The sequence below is a fragment of the Lutra lutra genome, chromosome 6 (assembly GCF_902655055.1).
Source record: "Lutra lutra chromosome 6, mLutLut1.2, whole genome shotgun sequence".
NCBI classification, from domain to species: domain Eukaryota; kingdom Metazoa; phylum Chordata; class Mammalia; order Carnivora; family Mustelidae; genus Lutra; species Lutra lutra.
The window spans coordinates 87,985,080-88,006,049 of record NC_062283.1 but is presented as its reverse complement, the minus strand read 5'-3'; the positions used below and the strand labels follow the sequence as shown (position 1 = coordinate 88,006,049).

At 41.2% G+C, this 20,970-nt stretch overlaps 1 protein-coding gene across 1 annotated transcript in view; it reads left to right on the top strand.

The window, feature by feature from the left end:
* MAP3K5 (mitogen-activated protein kinase kinase kinase 5) overlaps positions 1–20,970 on the top strand; it is a 208,795-nt gene that overhangs the window by 157,180 nt on the left and 30,645 nt on the right. The window contains exons 17-21 of the mRNA XM_047734723.1: positions 970–1,106; positions 2,057–2,162; positions 7,217–7,374; positions 9,515–9,692; positions 10,677–10,697. Of these exons, the coding sequence (XP_047590679.1) occupies positions 970–1,106; positions 2,057–2,162; positions 7,217–7,374; positions 9,515–9,692; positions 10,677–10,697 (600 nt within the window). The remainder of the gene's footprint in view (positions 1–969; positions 1,107–2,056; positions 2,163–7,216; positions 7,375–9,514; positions 9,693–10,676; positions 10,698–20,970) is intronic.

Below are 20,970 nucleotides of genomic sequence, written 5' to 3'. Positions count from 1 at the left end.
AGTTAAAAGATAAATCAGATTATGTTCATTGCAGCATTATTTACAATAGCCAAGATATGGAAACAAGCTAAGTGTCAATCATTGGATGAATGGATAAAGATGATGTGTTTCATATACACAGTGAAATATTATTCATCCATATAAAAGAGTGACATCTTGCCATTTCGACAACACAGATTACTATGAGGGCATTATGCTAAGTGAAATAAGTTTTACAGGGAAAGACAAATACTCTATGATCTTACATGTAGAATATTAAAAAAAAAAAAAAATACCAAGCAAACAAACCAAAAAAACCAAGCTCCTAAATAACAGAGAAACAAATAGGTGGTTGCCAGAGCAGGGGGGTAGGGGGTAGGGGTGGGGCAAAATGGGGGAACAGAGTCAAAAGGTACAAACTTCCAGTTATAAAATAAGTCCTGGGGATGTAATGTGCAGCCTCGTGACTAGTTACCACTACTGTATTGTGTATTTGAAAGTTGCTAAAGAGTGTAGAACTTAAACTTTCTCATCACAAGAAAAGAATGTTTTTGTAACTGTGTGCGGTGAGAGGTGTTAACTAGACTTATTGTGGTGATCACAACCCGGTGTATATAAATATCCCATCGTTATGTAGTACACCTGAAACTACATAATGTTTGTCAATTATACCTCAATAAAAAAAATTTTTTTTTTAAATTAGACCTGTGACATCAGCTTGCTGTTTATTAGGAGACAATGAAAGTATGCTGAACCCGTTTTAGTATCAGTCATTGTGACTTGGATTAAAGTTAGGGACGGAGTGGCCTTTTGACTGTAATAATGAGCATCTTCAGAGCATATGAGAGCCCAAGCATCTAATACTCACTCTACTTCCTGGGCCCCCAGGAATAACCAATCAATGTTAGTTTAAGTTACTGTTCCACTATTAACATGCTTTGAAGAACTGATTTGTTAAGATTCTATCCACCGGTTCTCCCTACTTTACAGGAAGTCTTTCTGCTCTTCTTCGTTCCAAATGGGGGCCATTGAAGGACAATGAGCAAACAATCGGCTTTTATACAAAGCAGATACTTGAAGGATTAAAATACCTCCATGACAATCAGATAGTCCACCGGGATATAAAGGTAGGATGCACTAGGATTCACGCTTACAAGCTCCTTGGTAGGTCACTGTTTGCTTTGCAAAAGTCATAGCGTGTTACGAGTATTAATTGAGAATCGTGAATAAATCAACCTTAGAAAGAGCAGAAATGTAAGACACTACCTCCTCTGCTCCAAGTCAGTTATTGATACACCTTATCTCTTCTCCTCAAGGAATAAATCTCTCAGCCATGTTCAGCCAACAAAGATTGACCTTCCACTGCACGCCTGATACTGTTTCCGGTGCTCTGGGGAGGGGGGTAACACAGCAGGACAAAACTGGGCAGGTTAGGGTCCCCATGCCTGAGGCGCTTATAGGCTGCTTAGTCTTTGTATCCTTGCCCGGACTGGCTACTCAGTAGATATTTACAACATCAATGGATGAATGATTAGGAGGGGAAAGAAAAAAAAAAAAAGATTCCCTCTTCTCACAAGTATCATATACTCGTTGTTAGAACTAAAATTAAGTAATTATTTGCTTCTCTTTAAAAGAGAAAATTCAGAGCTAATAAATTTTGACAAAGGGGGGACTGTGGAAGGGAAGTTACTATTAACATCCCCAGAATCAACCCAGATCTTATTTCTTTGCCATATCCCTAAATATTCCGGGAAAAGAAGCAAAACAACAGAAAAAGTAAAATGACTAGGGAATCATGAATATCTTTGCTGAACACAGATAGCCCCGACAGTTTGCAAACTACAGCAGGCCCAAACGAGGCACCTGTTTGACCCTGTGGCCTAAGTAGCAGGTTGTGAATTGATAATATGTAAACAAAAATGGTGTCAGGAATTCACTCTGAAGGTTAACTATTAATGAAGAGCACAGACTGAGTCCTTATTTGCTCTAAGGATACCTTTTCTTGTTGGACTTACAAGCCAACAACAAACAGTAATGGAAGAAAGAACATTTTTGACTCAAGTCTTTTGTTCTCCAGGGCGACAATGTGTTGATTAATACTTATAGTGGTGTTCTCAAGATCTCGGACTTCGGGACATCAAAGAGGCTAGCTGGCATAAATCCATGTACCGAAACTTTTACTGGTATGTTTTTGCAGTGATGATACAGATCTTATGTAATTAAAGAAATAATTGCTGCATTAGAGCCTAATGTGAGAGATAAAGTCAGTCTGGGTTCTCACAGACATTCATGTGTGTATATTTTGGTGCTCACTGAAAAATGTTACGTAGAATTTGATCCGGCTCTTTTCTCATCTTGTATTTCTAGGATTTGCTCAGTCTTCTGTTTAATGCTACAGAAATGTTTGTTTGTTTGTTTGTTTTTTTAAAGTCCATTTGTTATTTGTTTTCCCCTTTATGTCATTACTTCTCTCCTGGTTGGCTAAAGCCACTATAATCCTAACAAGATTTTTTTTTTTTTTAAGATTTTATTTATTTATTTGACAGACAGAGATCACAAGTAGACCGAGAGGAAGGCAGAGAGAGAGAGAGAGGGAAGCAGGCTTCTCGCTGAGCAGAGAGCCCATGTGGGACTTGATCCCAGGACCCTGAGATCATGACCTGAGCCGAAGGCAGCGGCTTAACCCACTGAGCCACCCAGGCGCCCTAACAAGATTTTTTTTTTAACGTTTTTTTAGCCCAACCTCTCTGTGATTCTTACTCATATCTTAATCACTTCCCATTTGAACTATAAGTTCCTAATCTGTTTACTCCCTGTGGCCTATTTCCTACTCACAATATAAATAACCCTTAGCATTTCAATCCAGAAAGAGGAAATGACTCACCAACTCAGAATTGGGGTGGGGAGAGAGCTTGCCTGAGAAATTAGGCAATCCAGCCACCAAGCTACCTCTGAACAAAGTCCTGGGGGAGTGGAGAGAAAGTGATTGCCAAAAAGGTACCAAGAGGAAACCAAGGCTCGGAGAGATGAATGCCACCCCCCCACCCACCAGGTACAGGAGGCCATCTGGAATTTAGACCCTGGTCTCCACTTGAAGTTCTTACTGCCCCACTCTGCTGAATCTCATGAAGTGCTAAGTCCTTGTTATAATCATCAGAGAAAGACTAATTTAACGAAAAAAATGTAATGAATAATCTGTGGTCTAAGATAAAGCAAAATGGCCAGGTACCCCCATTTCTGAATTCTGTGTGGTAGATGATGGTACCTCAATTTTGCAGGTGAGGAGACTGAGGGAGCAAAGAGAGATCACAGATAGAGGACGCAACAGCTTGTAAATGGTAGAACTTGGGTTTTTAATCTACCCTTTGCTCTTTCCTTTGACCTTCTGGCTCTAGTCCATCTTCCTCTCCACTGTGGTGATGTATCTGTTCTGGTAGCCTGGGAAGGGAAAAGGGGAGAGAGAATTTCTGTATATTTTCTCCTCAGAACATTCTGTCAACAGCACCTTTGACCCAGTTCCTACCCTCACAGCAATGGGTAGTTAGGGCACAGCATTAAACATATTTAAAATGTATTTTTTTAAACAAAATTAATTCCAGCCTACTAGTAACTTGAAGTGTCTTTCCATTTCTTGCTCATACCCTCTCAATTTGGCAAGAGACATTTTAGATGCTGCCAAGACCCAGTAACTTCTGATGGGAGAATCCCTACTTTCAGACTTTTTATTTGAGTAAGATGTTAATGTAATGTCTTCTGCTAATCTTGAAGACATGTTTTGTAATCCCCAAAGGAGTTGTAGTAAAGCAGTCCTTCCAGAATCCTTTGTTTGCACTTCTCACACTGGCCTCACATGAATGACACAGGTCACTAACGTGCCTGGTCTGTCTCCAGGGCTGATCAAGAGGACTTGGAGAGGCATACCTTGATCTGCTCATGGTCATCGCCCTCACAGGTGCTCCGTCAATTTCTGATGAACTGACTGCAAAGACATTGACCTATTTGGTGATTTGGTGAGAGGGAAGGCAGCATCAACCGCCATTTATACAGTGCTTACTATCTATCTGACTGTGTTAAGTGCTTTACGTATTTCACTGAAATTCATACATCAGCTCTAATTATTTGGAATCAGTATGCCAATTTATGATGCAAAATTAAGGTTCAAAGAGGTTGAATAACTTGCCTGAGGTCACAGTGCTAGTAATAGAGCTATGATTCAAACTAGACTTAACATGCCAAGTGGAATTAATTATCTTCTCCCCAAACCCATTCCACCCACACACTTTTCCATCTCAGTTGATGGCCACCCAAAACTTAGAGGGATCCATGGTGCCTCTCTTTTCTCACACCCCAGCCCAATCCGCAAGGAAGCCTACAGGCTCTACCTTCCAGAAGGTGTCCAAAATTAGACCACTCCTCTCTGCCTCCACTGTTGCCACCCTCAGCTCTCAACTACATTACCTCCAAAGCCTGTTCTCCCTCCTTCGGCTCTTGCCTCCTACTGTCTGCTCTTAACACTGCAGCCAGAGTGATCCTTTGAAACATAAATCAAGCCCTGTTACTCAGAGACTTCGGTCGCTTTCTGTTTCTTTCAGAGCGAACAAATGCCGAAGTCCTAATATGGTGGACAAGGCTCTGACCTGATTCGGAGTCCATTACCTTTTAGACTTCATTTTCTACTCTTCCCCTTGCTCCCTCTGTGCCAGAAACCCTGGCCTTCCTGCATTTCCTTCATATACCTTGTGGCAGGGCCTTTGCTCCTGCTCTTTGTTCTGCTAGTAACACTTTTCTCCCAGCTATGTGTGGCTAAGTCCCTTTCCTTCAAGTTTTATCCCAGATATCATCTCAGCGAGACTACCATGACTACCCTATTGATGTGGCAGCCCCTCCCTGTGCACTCTTGATCCCCCTTCCCTACTTTTTTTTGGTCATTGACATATCACTTTCTAACATACTATATAATTTGCTGATTTATTATGCTATACTTTAATGTCTGTCTCCCACTGCAAAAAATACAAGCTCCATGAGCCAAGGACTTCTGTTAACGCCACTGCTATATTCTAAGTGCCTGGCCCACACTTTAGGCCCTTGATCTAAATCTGCTGAAGGAATGAGTGGATTAAATGGGATGTCAGAGTTCACACTTTGAGCCACTAAGTCGTAGTAGTTTCATGAGTGATTGCAATGGCAAAGAAACACTAAAAGAGATTATTTTAAAGTAATTTTTTAAATCTTTGGAATGAAGCTATATAAGGTATGGATTTTAGAGTCAATACTCTTAACTAGAGTCAATACTTTCCTTAGACTAATGTACAGATTGGCTTGTGTCTTCATTATCTTGCTCTGTAAATCTCCTTATATAAAATATTATGTGTCATATGATTATGGAATAAAGAGAGCAGATATGAATACACAAAAAAAAAAAACCTGGTTTTTTTTTTTGGCACTTGCTCTATGGGGGATAATTAAGCATGACTAGCAGATAGAGCTCTTCGAAATATCTGATGAATAAAAACATTGCGTACTGTGTTGATATTACTTGAATTGTCCAATTTTTAAAGTCCACTGTATTTTAATCAGTTGTGATTTCTACTCAAGATATTAGTACAACTTAAATTCTCTCATCAATTCTATTTTAGACTTAGATACAGGAAAAACCAACTGGCAGACTTAAACACATAAACTTTTTTCTAAAAGACCATTTGATTTTATTTACATTATAAAAAAAAAAACAATCACCCTTGTTCATCATCTATAAATAGAGAAATCATAGCAGTTTTCTCCTAAGGGTAGGTGATTTGAAGAATGTAGTTACCTTACCCTTGGCCAGATGAAATGCTTCCCTCCAATAGTGTTGCTGATTTAAGCAGACAGCAGACATGTATGGTCATATGTGAACTTGAACATGAGCTATTGCCACATAATAATAAGAGCTGGAAGATAACCTGGCAAGATGACAATACTTGACAAAAATAATGTACTTTTATTTGGTTTTATGAACAACAAACAGCCAGTTTCTAGCATATGTTGCTGGGTTTCCTAGGAACAATTTAGAGGAATGGTGCATAGCAGTTTCACCTATAAATCATGCATGAGGTGTTCATAAAAGGTGTCTGTATTTATCAAAATGTCTGTCAGTTTGGTTATGAATCAGAAAATACTGAAGTAGCTCTTTTAGCAAATGCCTCAGTATTTGAAATAATTGAATATGGCATCTTGGATGAGTTCCTGTTTGCTGATTATATCATTTGTATGAGTCTATCAGTAGCAGGGGATATGGCAATAATCTGTTCCTGTTCACACTTCTGACTCATTGTTGGATTTGAAGGAATCACTCTAGGGGGTAGTAGAAGCCAATTCAGCCTTCTTGTTCCATCCACTGAGACAACTGCAGTTGAGTGTTTATCTGATATACCAGACCAGAGCCAGAACCAAGCATACTTGGCTCTCCGTTTAGTGTTCTTTCTATCATACCAAACTCTTCCACTGTCTGATTCCACGTGGCCTTTTAAATCTCCTATGTTTCATTGTATTCTTCTGCACTCTGTGTCTGGTGATTTGTCTGTACTGATGGCTCCTGACCTGTCTTTGATCTGTTAAACCTGTTATGCCATGGACCGCAGCACAGCAGAAGCCATATATATTTGACTTACAGAATGAAATACACCAAAAATGATTTACATTACTTTTAACAATGGCTTTCAGAAACTTCATGCTTTTGTGATTTAGAAATAAGAATCAAAACAGAAGAATTAAGCATTCAATTTAGAAATTGAGAAATAGAGATCTAGGAAAAATGGATGATTGACCTAGACTTTTCTTGGAAAGATTAGACATATACATAATAGGAATCTTCATGTATTTGAAAAACTAATTGCAAAATATGTGTGTTGATATATTCTCTGTTGTTCTCAAATGACTCATTCTTTGAAGTTTCTAAGCGGTCCCAATAAAATGATACCTCACTTATACTCTACTATCTAGGGGATGAGAAAGTATCTATCTCTTCATGACCAGATCATGTTGGCGAGCTATTCTTATATCCCTGATACAATCCACTATAACAACTGCTATATCCACTTTTCTTAATGACAGAAAACTGGAACTCAAGAAAGATGAGATATTAAGACCTGAATCATACTTTTAAAGTTGTCTTATTTATGTGAACAATTAAAGCTGTCGGTAGATATTCATCTCTTTTCTCTCCTTTAAAGTAGAAGTGTGTTTGAATTATCCCCAGGTACCCTGCAGTATATGGCACCGGAAATCATAGACAAAGGACCACGAGGCTATGGGAAAGCAGCAGACATCTGGTCTTTGGGCTGCACCATCATCGAAATGGCCACAGGGAAACCACCTTTTTATGAACTGGGAGAACCACAAGCAGCTATGTTCAAGGTCACATTTCATATGTCTTAAATGTCTTAAAAACCATTGGATAAAGCTCTTGGCTGGTCCATTTATGTGTATGATTTTTTTTAGGCAAAAGGAAAAGAGCCTAGGTAGGCACATTAAATGTGCTCTCTGAGCCCAGTAAAGTCAAGAAGATTCAGTCCCCTCGAAGTCAATGCCTGTGCCTCACACTGCGGCTCTTTCCCTGCGTTAGATTTCTCAGCTTCAAAGTGAGATTCTGTATAACTTTGTCTGACCACCTTTCACAATGCAGCATAAATAACACACTACTCCCTGGAAGACGATTTAAGCTCTTTGGGAAACGGTCTGAAATCTTCCATAGAGGGAGGTAGGAAGACATTTACTTCATTTAAGTATTAAATCAAAGCAATATTTTCCTTCTCTATCCTAAGAGTTTGGAGGCTCCTCTAAGAAAGGGGTGGACAGTAATTGCTATTTTAAGGACGTCAGTCATATTCTTAGTATAGCTACTCTTCTAGCTTGTCGCCTTGCCCATTCATTCGTAACTCTTCTGGGAGTTACCTCCCAAAACAGGGAGTTCTGAATATGGAAATAGGGCTGACAGAGCCCAGAGGCCACAGCCTGGGAATCCAGGGACTGAGCAAAGCAGTGACCTACTCTGAGCCCCTGCTGTCCCCATCTGTCCTCACCTGCAACACTGCCAAGCTGGAGGAAGGTTTAAACTGAGCACCTGTTTCCCAAGAAGTAAAGCTCACCTGTCTGCTGTTCTCTAAGGCAGAGCACTTCTGATGAGAATTTGTGATTTCTTTCCTTGCCATTGACTGTGTTTCTAGCACTTATTCCACTGTGAATAGCTTCTCGTGAGGGGCCATGTGTCATATACCTTCTACTTGTGTAGAAGGCTTGGCTTCCTTTCAGCTTGAAGATGATCTGATGGGATACTGCTGATACAGAACCAAGGACTGTACCCAAACCAGAAGGGCAATGAGAGCTGCTAAGAGAGCTGCGATTCTCGACATAAATGATGTCTTTCTTTTCTGGGTCAATGTTTCAACTTTTGACTTTTCACCCATCTCTAGGATTTCACTCTGAAATGCTGCTCTGTTACCTATTAGTGCAGGGATTATTATACAGTAAGACTCTAGTACTGATTTACAGTGTTTGAATCTAGGCTCCAACACAGTCAAACTCTTTAATGACTTTGGGAAAATTGCTTAACCCTCTGGTACCACATTTTCCTCATCTATAAAATGGGTATAAAATTAGTACTTATCTAATAAAGGTTTTTTGAGACATATATGAGATAAAGTACTTACAAGAGTATCTTACATATAATAAAGTCTATATAATTACTACAAATAACTGTATGTTATTGCTTATATAATAATACGCTTCTATAAGCTGTGTAATAACAAAAAAGACTTCCTTAGAAAATTTTCTCTACTAACTACATGAAAACATTATTAAAAAGAATTTAGAATGGCTAGCAGTGAGAAGAAAATTCTAATTGTTACAAAAATTCTGTTTAATTTTAAGGTATTTTAAAATATCTCTTCATATGGGCAGTTTGACAGTGGTAGAGCATTTGACTGCATATGGGCAATTTGAGACAGGAGAAATATTCATGTTTCATGGCATAGGGGAAAGAGCACAGGCTTTAAGCCAAACAAATTAAGGTTTGAATCCCAGACCTGCCTTTCTAGAATGTATCACTCACTCCTCTGAAACTCATTTTTTTCATTGTTGTAACAGGGATAATATTTAATCCAGTGGGTTGTTGGGAGTATTCAATACATTTCATAAATCAAAAAGCCAAGCACAGTTCCTGGCACACAGCTATTATGGTCAACACAGTCTGAATTAAAAATCTCTTTCTTGCATGCCAGTGTGCTAACGTGTTCTAAAATGTCAAGGACTGAATTCTTACTTCATAGTGCTGTCTACTGTCTTAACATAATTGCTTGGTCTATGTCACTGACAAAGTTACAAAAACACTCTGGATACTTTCCATAACCTAGAGAAAAAAATACCCTCTGTCACTTTGAGGAAAGGCATGAGTCTATAGAATACAGTAAAGGATTTTTTGTGCTAGGAGGCCAAGTTTTCAGTCCTGGAGCTCATGTGATGAGATGGTCACTCAGAAGCTACATGTGTTGTGTCTTAGGTGGGAATGTTTAAAGTCCACCCAGAGATCCCAGAGTCCATGTCAGCAGAGGCCAAGGCATTCATACTGAAGTGTTTTGAACCTGACCCTGACAAGAGAGCCTGTGCTAACGACTTGCTTATTGATGAGTTCTTAAAAGTTTCGAGCAAAAAGAAAAAGACACAACCTAAGCTTTCAGGTACGTGGTTGCATTGAATAGGACACAGGTCAGAGTCATTATAAACCCTAAGCTTTTAAGGTAGAAGATTTTTCCAGAAGTACTCTGCTTATAGATATCACTAGAAGTTGGTATAAACATTAGCACATTGCGCTTAGACATTCAGTTTTGGTTTCAGGAAGCCGCCTTACCATCAATTTCATGAATGCTGGGACCTCATACATAGTAGTCTTTCATTGGCTCGTTAGTGGGTAGGTCATGTATCAGGATCTATAGCAATCTTGCGTCACCGATACAAGGATTAAAGTCTAAAAGGGGTGAAATATAGCCTTTTATTTTTTTTAAAAGATTTTATTTTATTTTATTTTGATAGACAGAGATCACAAGTAGGCAGAGAGGCAGGCAGAGAGAGAGAGAGAGGGAGGAAGCAGGCTCCCTGCTGAGCAGAGAGCCCTATGCAGGGCTCGATCCCAGGATCCTGGGATCATGACCTGAGCCGAAGGCAGAGGCCTTAATCCACTGAGCCACCCAGGCACCCCGAAATATAGCCTTTTAGAACTGAAACTCTAGATCACCACTGATGGGCTCCAGAGCTCTTATGGAGCTGTTAAAACTTCCAAGCCATCCAGTACTGTGTTCTTTGAATTTTAGGCAAATACCTATTGCCTCTTAGAGGATATCTTTCTGAATCACTAACCCCCTACAATGTGAAAGAAAGAAAAAAAAAAAAGAAAAGAAGATTGCCAGTTACAAGTAAAACAGCAAAATTGTCTTTTGCAATAATGTCCAAAACTTAGTTCAGAAAGGAAAAGCAAGTAAATGATCCCTTTGTTGTTGACATTTTTGTGTTTATCGGGGATGAGGATAGACAGATTGAATGTTTGCAAAGGACATTGATCCCATTTCAAGCATCTGCTTTTCTGTTATCTGTGTTAATAGATAGATGTGTTTGTTAGCAACAAACCCAACGTGTGCTTATGTTGCTGTTTGCTCTTCTTCCCACAGCCCTTTCAGCTGGATCAAATGGTGAGTTCATTTTTATATTGCTCATTAAGCTGAAGTTTGGTACGTGATCATGTGATAAGCTCTAGATTTCCCATTAAAAAACTCTGCGTTTTGCCTCCGTGGGAGGCTCCCAGGTACCAAGGCTGTGTGCAGCTGCAGGCCTGGCTGGGCTCATTCCTTTAGAACCCCCTCTCCTCCTTAGGAAAGCGAAAACGGATGTGCTAACCCAGTTAGCGGCTACGGTCCCATTTATGAGCGTTCTTAGGTGTTACAGAGCACTTTATGCCTCCTGTTAATTATGACTACAAACTACAGCCTGGCTTTACCTCTCCTCAAAGAATGCAAGCTGCAGGACTCTTCCTTCCCCAGTTCTTTACGGGTCATAAACACTTACTTTCTGGAGCAGAGGGCACTGCCTTACCTCGAGGGGCGCCCATTTCAACAGGAAGAGTGGGAGGGTGGTGATGAAGAGGACCTCCTTCCGCCTTCGAGAGATATGACTTGCCCAATCTCAGACTGCTCTCCCATTGCCACACAGAGACCCAGAGAATGAAGCAATTCGTTTTAACCTAATAAACACTGTGACTCTGCTGTGTGCACAAGGAATGTGCTAGGTCCTGAATACATAAGGATGAGAAAAGCGTAGTTCCTATCTTTAAGGAGACGTTGTTCTTGTAGGGGAGACACACAAGGAAAAAATCCGCTGCTCCGTGGGGTAATGTAGTCAGCACAGAGGGAATGACAGAGGGTGAGTGGGGAGCCAGGCGAGGTCAGTCCTAGCATGAGCTAATGCTGTAAGTGTGAAACCCCGCTGTGTGTGAAGGGGGCAGGAGGTGGCTCAGCATTGCTGGGCTTAAAGTACATGGGGAGGAGTTGAACGTGGAGGGGGTAAGCAGGAGCATATCCCAAAGAGCTCCCTATGAAAATTATCAATCAGGTGGGGAGAGCCAGGGAAAGACTTTAATCTGGAATTAAAATCACGGGGTCTGTAATTCTGTGATAATAGAAACGTCCTCTGTCTACACTGTCCAATCCCTTAGCCACTAAGCATATGTGCTTTGAACAGTTGAAATGGGGCTACATTGACAGAGGCCCTGAATTTTAATTTTAATTTTAATTTCATTGAAAGTTTCCTGTAAATAAGCACAGGGGGCTAGCAGCTACCATATCGAACTGTGAAGCTATTGATGGCTCACTCTGAGAGCTGCCCGAAGAATCGTTTGTTTAATAACATTTACTAGGTAACCTTTTTAAACCTCTGCTGTGCACTTAGCACTCGGGATCTAGGGCCTAGGGCGTAGGCCCTCAAAATATAGGCATGACTCAGGCCCAGATCTGCCTGCATGGGTCACTTGGAATGTTTGTTAAAAATTAAGATTTCTGGCCCTTCCCAGAATCTATAGCTATAACCTAGAATGCTACACTTTTTTTTTTTTTAAGATTTTATCTATTTACTTGACAGAGAGATCACAAGCAGGCAGAGAGGCAGGCAGAGAGAGAGGAGGAAGCAGGCTCCCCGCTGAGCAGAGAGCCCGATGCGGGGCTCGATCCCAGGACTCCGAGATCATGACCCGAGCCGAAGGCAGCGGCTTAACCCACTGAGCCACCCAGGCGCCCCTAGAATGCTACACTTTTAAGTAAACAACCTGATGACTTCTTTGCTCGCTAAAGTGTGAGAACCTTTGAGATTTGGGCAGTCAGAGACAGGAGACAGGGTGATAATTAGGAGTTGGCTCTGACTGAGCTCTGTCCCTAAATTGTCCTGAACTCAGAAAACTTAGAGTCCCTGGTGCTTTTGAATAGTGTTAGGATCTAAGGCAGCTCTCACAGTGATGGGAGGGAGTTAGAACATTCCCCCTTTCCCAGAATGGGCATAGCCAATTTGCTGAAGTTAGAGCCCTCTCCCTCCCCCTAGACAGAAGCTCCCAGCAGTCTGGGGCCCATAGACTGGCCCCATGTGCTCCCTCCCCATGCCAGTCTACCCATAATAAAGCCATCTTTTTAGGGAATTTTTATTGGTATGAGGAAAGACATCCTAATGGTTTAGGGAACCCTTACCCACCAGCTCCCACAAAAGAACAACAAGATATACTCTTCCAGAGGCATACCTTTGACATTTCCCATCCTCAGAGAAGTCATTCAGCCTCTTTAAGACTTCCCATGGCCAGCCCTACAGCAAAGGATTTCTTAAGAGTTGACAAAGACATGGGGCGCCTGGGTGCCTCAGTTGGTTAAGCCTCTGCCTTCAGCTCAGGTCATGATCTCAGAGTCCTGGGATGGAGCCCAGGGATCCAACCTTGTGGTGAGCGCCACATCCTGCTTCTCCTTCTTTCTCTGCCCTTCTCCCGCTGCTCATGCCCATTTTCTCTAATAAGTAAAGAAAATCTTTAAAAAAAGAAATTGAAGAGAGAGTAGCTTACAGGCAAGTGACTTAACTCCTGCCAGGCTTCTCTCTGACATCTGGAGGCTCCAGAACGTCAGTGTATTTGAGCTGATATCAGGGGACTTGTGACCTCTGTGCTCTCCAGAAACTGTCAGCATGCTTCTGTGGTAACAGTTATACCTGAGTTTCTCCCCAGAAAGGCACTGTGGTTTCTCACTTACCTGGAAATCTTTTACAACTTGAGAAGGTAGAAATCTCAGGAATGGATTTCATCACGTTTCCACCAAGAATGTACATACTTGCCTGCCTCGGCATCCCCTTTTCTCCCTCTTTCCCCCTCATGGAGGAGGGAGTATTCATTTTCCCACAGAAGGTGAATCCCCACTTGGCTTCTGTACCCCACACACCCCTGACTTCTTCAGCTTCCCCCTCTCCACATAACTCCCCATCTACCCATGCTCTAGTGTTTTCTGTCCTAAACTAACCTTTCCCCTGACACTACTTACTGCTTCATTGGCTAACACCCCACTTTTCCTGCTCCTCATCCCAGCTTCAGGTCTTGAAGAGCAGTATCCCCTGATCTTCCCCACCTCTTTCCCACTAATCTAGTGTCTGGCCTACATTGTGTCTGGTGTCACTGACCATTGACCCTGCCTTGTTCAGGGTCACTAATGGGATCCATTTGGCCAAATTCTGAATTTGCTCATCCTCTCAGTGGCTTTTGGCCCAGATACGCCTCCTCTCTTCTGTTAGCCCTCTCCTCTGGGGGCTTCTGTGACCCCCCCCCCCCCACCATTCTCCTGATTTCCTCTAGCTTCATGGCTTCTCCAGTCATTCTCCTTTGCTACCTCCTTTTCCTCTAAATATTGGTGTTCTTAAGGTCCGGGACCTCTGCTCTCTCCTCATCCCTCCCTAAATTATGTCATCCTTTGCTTTAAATACCATCTCTAGGCAGGGGACTGCTAGAGTTATGTCCCCAGCTCTGTCTTCTGAGCTCCAGACTCATTCTGTGGCCTTAATTTCTTAAACTGAATGCTCAGATCACACCTCTTCCCCACCAAAAATAACTTCCAGTTCAGCCTGGATTCCTTTTCATCTTAGTATATAAGTAGTTCTTTCATTCATTCATTTCTTAAGCCAGACACCTCAGGGTCATTTTTTATTCTCCCTTTCATACCCTCCCTTCAGTCCAGCAGTGAGTCCTGTTGGCTACCCAACAAATATTAGATATCTAGTAGATATATGCTGGATGAATGACTGCATGAGCCCAACAGAGAAGAGTAATCAAATTTAAGATTAAACTTAAATCTGGTAGAAGAGGGATTCAGGGCTGTGTACACAGAACATACAAAATATCTACAAGTCCCTTTTTTTCCTAGATGAGCCATAATGACCCTGGGCACTGGATTCCATCCTTAAACATAGACAGTGTTACCTCATGAGACTTCCTTTAGGCAGTTGGTATCCATAGCAACCCTAATTCACAGGTACGACACAGCCCTTCTCAGTACTGGGCTATTAAATCACATAATCTGACCAAAAAACCAAAGAGCAAGACAAGTCAAATCCTCACTCCCTCTGTTCTTTAGACTCTTTACCTATAGAAACGCAGGATAGAAACTCCACGTGGTAGCATTCTAGATAGAATTTAGTCCCAAGGAACAACAATTTTGTCTTTGGCCTTTAAATGATGCCTGCCTCCATTTCTGCATGGAACACACATTGAGAGAGGATCTGCACTCTGTGAGCTGGGAAAGATGCCCTCACTGAGTCCAGGGGGTCCACAGTGAACCCCACTGCAGGGCTCTTGTGCCTTCCTCACAAAGATGTTGGCCATCCCATCGAGCCAAGAGAAGGGTGAGAGCTTGATTCAGCTATCCTTTTCTACCAGCCACATTTAGCTTTAAGGGCTTGATAGCTAATAGCAATGCAAGCCCTGCTCCTGTGCCTTGAATCCATATTTGGCCGAGCCAGCAGCTGTTTTGTCTATTCAGCAATCTGTCCCCGGAAATGCAGAGTGAAACAAAGCACACTATAGGTCTTGAAAACTCCCAGAAACGTCCTTGCAGAAGCAGTCCTGTTTGGGCCCTCCGACAGACCTGTCTCCTCTTAGACAAACCTTACTGTTGCCAGCAAGAGGTTGCTCATTTGCTTTCTGTTACAGCAGCACTTCCTAAAATTTAGTCCACGAAGTGCTGGGTCCATGAGCTGTCCCAGGAAAGAGGGCATTCCGTGGTCAAGTAAGTTTGGGAAATGCTGCCTGCAGGTGCTTCCTCTCCTCCCCCAACCCCACCCCCAACATCTCTTCAATGTAGCTGTTTGCACTTAACCTTTAACTAAGGGATTGTGGTGTTGACTTGGTAAACCCAGAGCAGCTCTTCTTAGCTTCATCTCAGTTCCTACCTTCAAGTGAATCAGCAATGCAGCAAATTCAATGACAGAAGGTGGGTCAACCAATTCCTCCTTCAGAGACTTTCTAGTTAACTGATCACTGGGATGATTTCCTCAGAGAGGAACTATCCCAGGAAGCTGTATACATCTCTTCTTCCTCCCTACAGTTGAAACCAAAGCCAAGTATCCCTCTAACACCTGTTTTCTTCATCGGAGCTGTAAGTGGGATAGAATAATAGAACAGTAGTACATGACATCTTCAGTATAACCAAGGCGGGTAGGACGTGTCCTACCTGCAAGATTCTGTGATTAAGGAAGCTCCTAGATAGAGCTAGAAAACTTTTTCTAAGACTCAGCAGCTTCAGAAAGCTTCCCTGATGGGTGTGGTCAGGGCAATCCATTTTCAGAGAAATGTCACTTCCTGCTGTGTAATGGGATTTTTCTTATCTTCTGGATCATCACTAAGTGTGTTATGAAGCAAATCAAGTTCTTAGTAATGTGGTGTGACCACCTATTGAGTATATGCTTGTGAAAAATATTTATAATAACATATATTTTTCTGATTACAAAAATAATACTTGTTTATTGTAGAAGGTTTGGAAATTTTGGAAAAATAAAGTCACAGTCACCCCAAATCACATCTTCTGGAAATAACTACCATTCATAATATGGTATATTTTCTTCCAAGTATATATATAGCAGATCATAAGACATATCTGTATGTGGAATCATAGGGATAGAATCCAGAGATAGTTGGAGGAAAAGGGCAAAGAAAAGAAAGGGAAGGTCTGTTTGGCTTTCATATATTGGTAAATCAGATGAGTGCTTCTCAAACATGTCCATCTGTCTGATCAGTGTGGATGGCCTGCTGCCTCCACCCCTCGCTGTTAATTATTACTGATTTGTAGTCACCCTGGACAGAGGGAGGAGTTCACAGCTGAATGACCATCCCACATCTTTGAGCTTGGGGCCCCACGTTGAAACAGCCCAGCCCAAGAGAAATTAAGTTAAAAAGGGATTCTAGGCAACCTTGGATTTCCTTTTTTATAATTTTACATCTGCCTTCTTTGGTAAGACCTTTTGTAGTATTGGGACACTTATTTGGTAAGGATGACTATGTCGAAAGTTACTTCCTTTAAAATTAGTATTTGATGAAACATTGGTAACTCCTGCTGGGCTAACAGAATCTCCATCACAATAAAAGCCCATGTCTGAGGCAGGATCACAATCTCTGGGAACTGGGAAAGACCTAAGAGATCATGTGGTCTTTTGATTTCCAAAATTTGTATTTAGCAAAGGACCCTTTTTTATATGACCCCTTAAGCAGAACCCTGATATATAAGACTGACAGAACATATTTCTCTTAGACAAAACAGGGTTGAAACCTATGTTCTAGAATCACAGAATCCTCAATCACCCTGGCTACGGCAGTCCCAAGATGCTAAGGTGGACACTTGAGCCTGTGAGGAAGATGGTTTAAAAAAATGCGAACCTGATCCTTTATTTCATTTTTAAATATATGTATTTATTTATTTGTTTGAGAGAGAGAGAAAGAGAGCAAGCACAGCAAGGACAGGGGGAGAGGAAGGAAAAAGACTCCCCACTGAACATGGATCCCAATGCAGGGCTCGATCCCAGGACCCTGAGATCATGACTGAGCTAAAGGCAGATGCTCAACCGACTGAGCCACCCAGATGCCCCACCTGATCCTTTATTTTATTTTATTTTTTTTTTTTAATTTTTTTATTTTTTCAGCATAACAGCACCCAGTGCTCCATGCAATCTGTGCCCTCCACAATACCCACCACCTGGTGCCCCAACCTCCCACCCCCCACCCCTTCAAAATTCCCAGATCGTTTTTCAGAGTCCATAGTCTCTCATGGTTCACCTCCCCTTCCAATTTCCCTCAACTCCCCTCTCCATCTCCCCTTGTCCTCCATGCTATTTGTTATGCTCCACAAATAAGTGAAACCATATGATAATTGACTCTCTCTGCTTGACTTATTTCACTCAGCATAATCTCTTCCAGTCCCGTCCATGTTGCTACAAAACTTGGGTATTCATCCTTTCTTTCTTTCTTTCTTTCTTTTTTTTTTTTTTTTTTTTACAGCTTTATAAACATATATTTTTATCCCCAGGGGTACAGGTATGCGAATCGCCAGGTTTACACACTTCACAACCATAGCACATACCCTCCCCAATATCCATAACCCCACGCCCTCTCCCAACCCCCTCCCCCCATCAACCCTCAGTTTGTTTTGTGAGATTAAGAGTCACTTATGGTTTGTCTCCCTCCCAATCCCATCTTGTTTCATTTACTCTTCTCCTACCCCCTCAACCCCCCATGTTTCATCTCCTCTCCCTCATATCAGGGAGATCATATGATAGTTGTCTTTCTCCGATTGACTTATTTCGCTAAGCATGATACCCTCTAGTTCCATCCACGTCGTCGCAAATGGCAAGATTTCATTTCTTTTGATGGCTGCATAGTATTCCATTGTGTATATATACCACATCTTCTTTATCCATTCGTCTGTAGATGGACATCTAGGTTCTTTCCATAGTTTGGCTATTGTAGACATTGCTGCTATAAACATTCGGGTGCATGTACCCCTTCGGATCACTATGTTTGTATCTTTAGGGTAAATACCCAGCAGTGCAATTGCAGGGTCATAGGGTAGTTCTATTTTCAACATTTTGAGGAACCTCCATGCTGTTTTCCAGAGTGGTTGCACCAGCTTGCATTCCCACCAACAGTGTAGGAGGGTGCCCCTTTCTCCGCATCCTCGCCAGCATCTGTCATTTCCTGACTTGTTAATTTTAGCCATTCTGACTGGTGTGAGGTGATATCTCATGGTGGTTTTGATTTGTATTTCCCTGATGCCGAGTGATATGGAGCACTTTTTCATGTGTCTGTTAGCCATCTGGATGTCTTCTTTGCAGAAATGTCTGTTCATGTCCTCGGCCCATTTCTTGATTGGATTATTTGTTCTTTGGGTGTTGAGTTTGCTAAGTTCTTTATAGATTTTGGACACTAGCCCTTTATCTGATATGTCATTTGCAAATATCTTCTCCCATTCTGTCAGTTGTCTTTTGGTTTTGTTCACTGTTTCCTTTGCTGTGCAAAAGCTTTTGATCTTGATAAAATCCCAAAAGTTCATTTTTGCCCTTGCTTCCCTTGCCTTTGGTGATGTTCCTAGGAAGATGTTGCTGCGGCTGACGTCGAAGAGGTTGCTGCCTGTGTTCTCCTCGAGGATTTTGATGGATTCCTTTCTCACATTGAGATCCTTCATCCATTTTGAGTCTATTTTCGTGTGTGGTGTAAGGAAATGATCCAATTTCATTTTTCTGCATGTGGCTGTCCAATTTTCCCAACACCATTTATTGAAGAGGCTGTCTTTGTTCCATTGGACATTCTTTCCTGCTTTGTCGAAGATGAGTTGACCATAGAGTTGAGGGTCCATTTCTGGGCTCTCTATTCTGTTCCATTGATCTATGTGTCTGTTTTTGTGCCAGTACCATGCTGTCTTGATGATGACAGCTTTGTAATAGAGCTTGAAGTCCGGAATTGTGATGCCACCAACTTTGGCTTTCTTTTTCAATATTCCTTTGGCTATTCGAGGTCTTTTCTGGTTCCATATAAATTTGAGGATTATTTGTTCCATTTCTTTGAAAAAAATGGATGGTACTTTGATAGGAATTGCATTAAATGTGTAGATTGCTTTAGGTAGCATAGACATTTTCACAATATTTATTCTTCCAATCCAGGAGCATGGAACATTTTTCCATTTCTTTGTGTCTTCCTCAATTTCTTTCATGAGTACTTTATAGTTTTCTGAGTATAGATTCTTAGTCTCTTTGGTTAGGTTTATTCCTAAGTATCTTATAGTTTTGGGTGCAATTGTAAATGGGATGGACTCCTTAATTTCTCTTTCTTCTGTCTTGTTGTTGGTGTAGAGAAATGCAACTGATTTCTGTGCATTGATTTTATATCCTGACACTTTACTGAATTCCTGAACAAGTTCTAGCAGTTTTGGAGTGGAGTCTTTTGGGTTTTCCACATATAGTATCATATCATCTGCGAAGAGTGATAGTTTGACTTCTTCTTTGCCGATTTGGATGCCTTTAATTTCCTTTTGTTGTCTGATTGCTGAGGCTAGGACTTCTAGTACTATGTTGAATAGCAGTGGTGATAACGGACATCCCTGCCGTGTTCCTGACCTTAGCGGAAAAGCTTTCAGTTTTTCTCCATTGAGAATGATATTTGCGGTGGGTTTTTCATAGATGGCTTTGATAATATTGAGGTATGTGCCGTCTATCCCTACACTTTGAAGAGTTTTGATCAGGAAGGGATGCTGTACTTTGTCGAATGCTTTTTCAGCATCTATGGAGAGTATCATATGGTTCTTGTTCTTTCTTTTATTAATGTGTTGTATCACATTGATTGATTTGCGGATGTTGAACCAGCCTTGCAGCCCTGGAATAAATCCCACTTGGTCGTGGTGAATAATCCTTTTAATGTACTGTTGAATCCTATTGGCTAGTATTTTGGCGAGAATTTTTGCATCTGTGTTCATCAAGGATATTGGTCTGTAGTTCTCTTTTTTGTTGGGATCCTTGTCTGGTTTTGGGATCAAGGTGATGCTGGCCTCATAAAATGAGTTTGGAAGTTTTCCTTCTATTTCTATTTTGTGGAACAGTTTCAGGAGAATAGGAATTAGTTCTTCTTTAAATGTTTGGTAGAATTCCCCCAGGAAGCCGTCTGGCCCTGGGCTTTTGTTTGTTTGGAGATTTTTGATGACTGTTTCAATCTCCTTACTGCTTATGGGTCTGTTCAGGCTTTCTATTTCTTCCTGGTTCAGTTGTGGTAGTTTATATGTCTCTAGGAATGCATCCATTTCTTCCAGATTGTCAAATTTGTTGGCGTAGAGTTGCTCATAGTATGTTCTTATTATTGTCTGTATTTCTTTGGTGTTCGTTGTGATCTTTCCTCTTTCATTCATGATTTTATTTATTTGGGTCCTTTCTCTTTTCTTTTTGATAAGTCTGGCCAGGGGTTTATCAATCTTATTAATTCTTTCAAAGAACCAGCTCCTCGTTTCGTTGATTTGTTCTATTGTTTTTTTGGTTTCTATTTCATTGATTTCTGCTCTGATCTTTATGATTTCTCTTCTCCTGCTGGGTTTAGGGTTTCTTTCTTGTTCTTTCTCCAACTCCTTTAGGTGTAGGGTTAGGTTGTGTACCTGAGATCTTTCTTGTTTCTTGAGAAAGGCTTGTACCGCTATATATTTTCCTCTCAGGACTGCCTTTGTTGTGTCCCACAGATTTTGAACCGTTGTGTTTTCATTATCATTTGTTTCCATAAATTTTTTCAATTCTTCTTTAATTTCCTGGTTGACCCATTCATTCTTTAGAAGGATGCTGTTTAGTCTCCATGTATTTGGGTTCTTTCCAAATTTCCTCTTGTGATTGAGTTCTAGCTTTAGAGCATTGTGGTCTGAAAATATGCAGGGAATGATC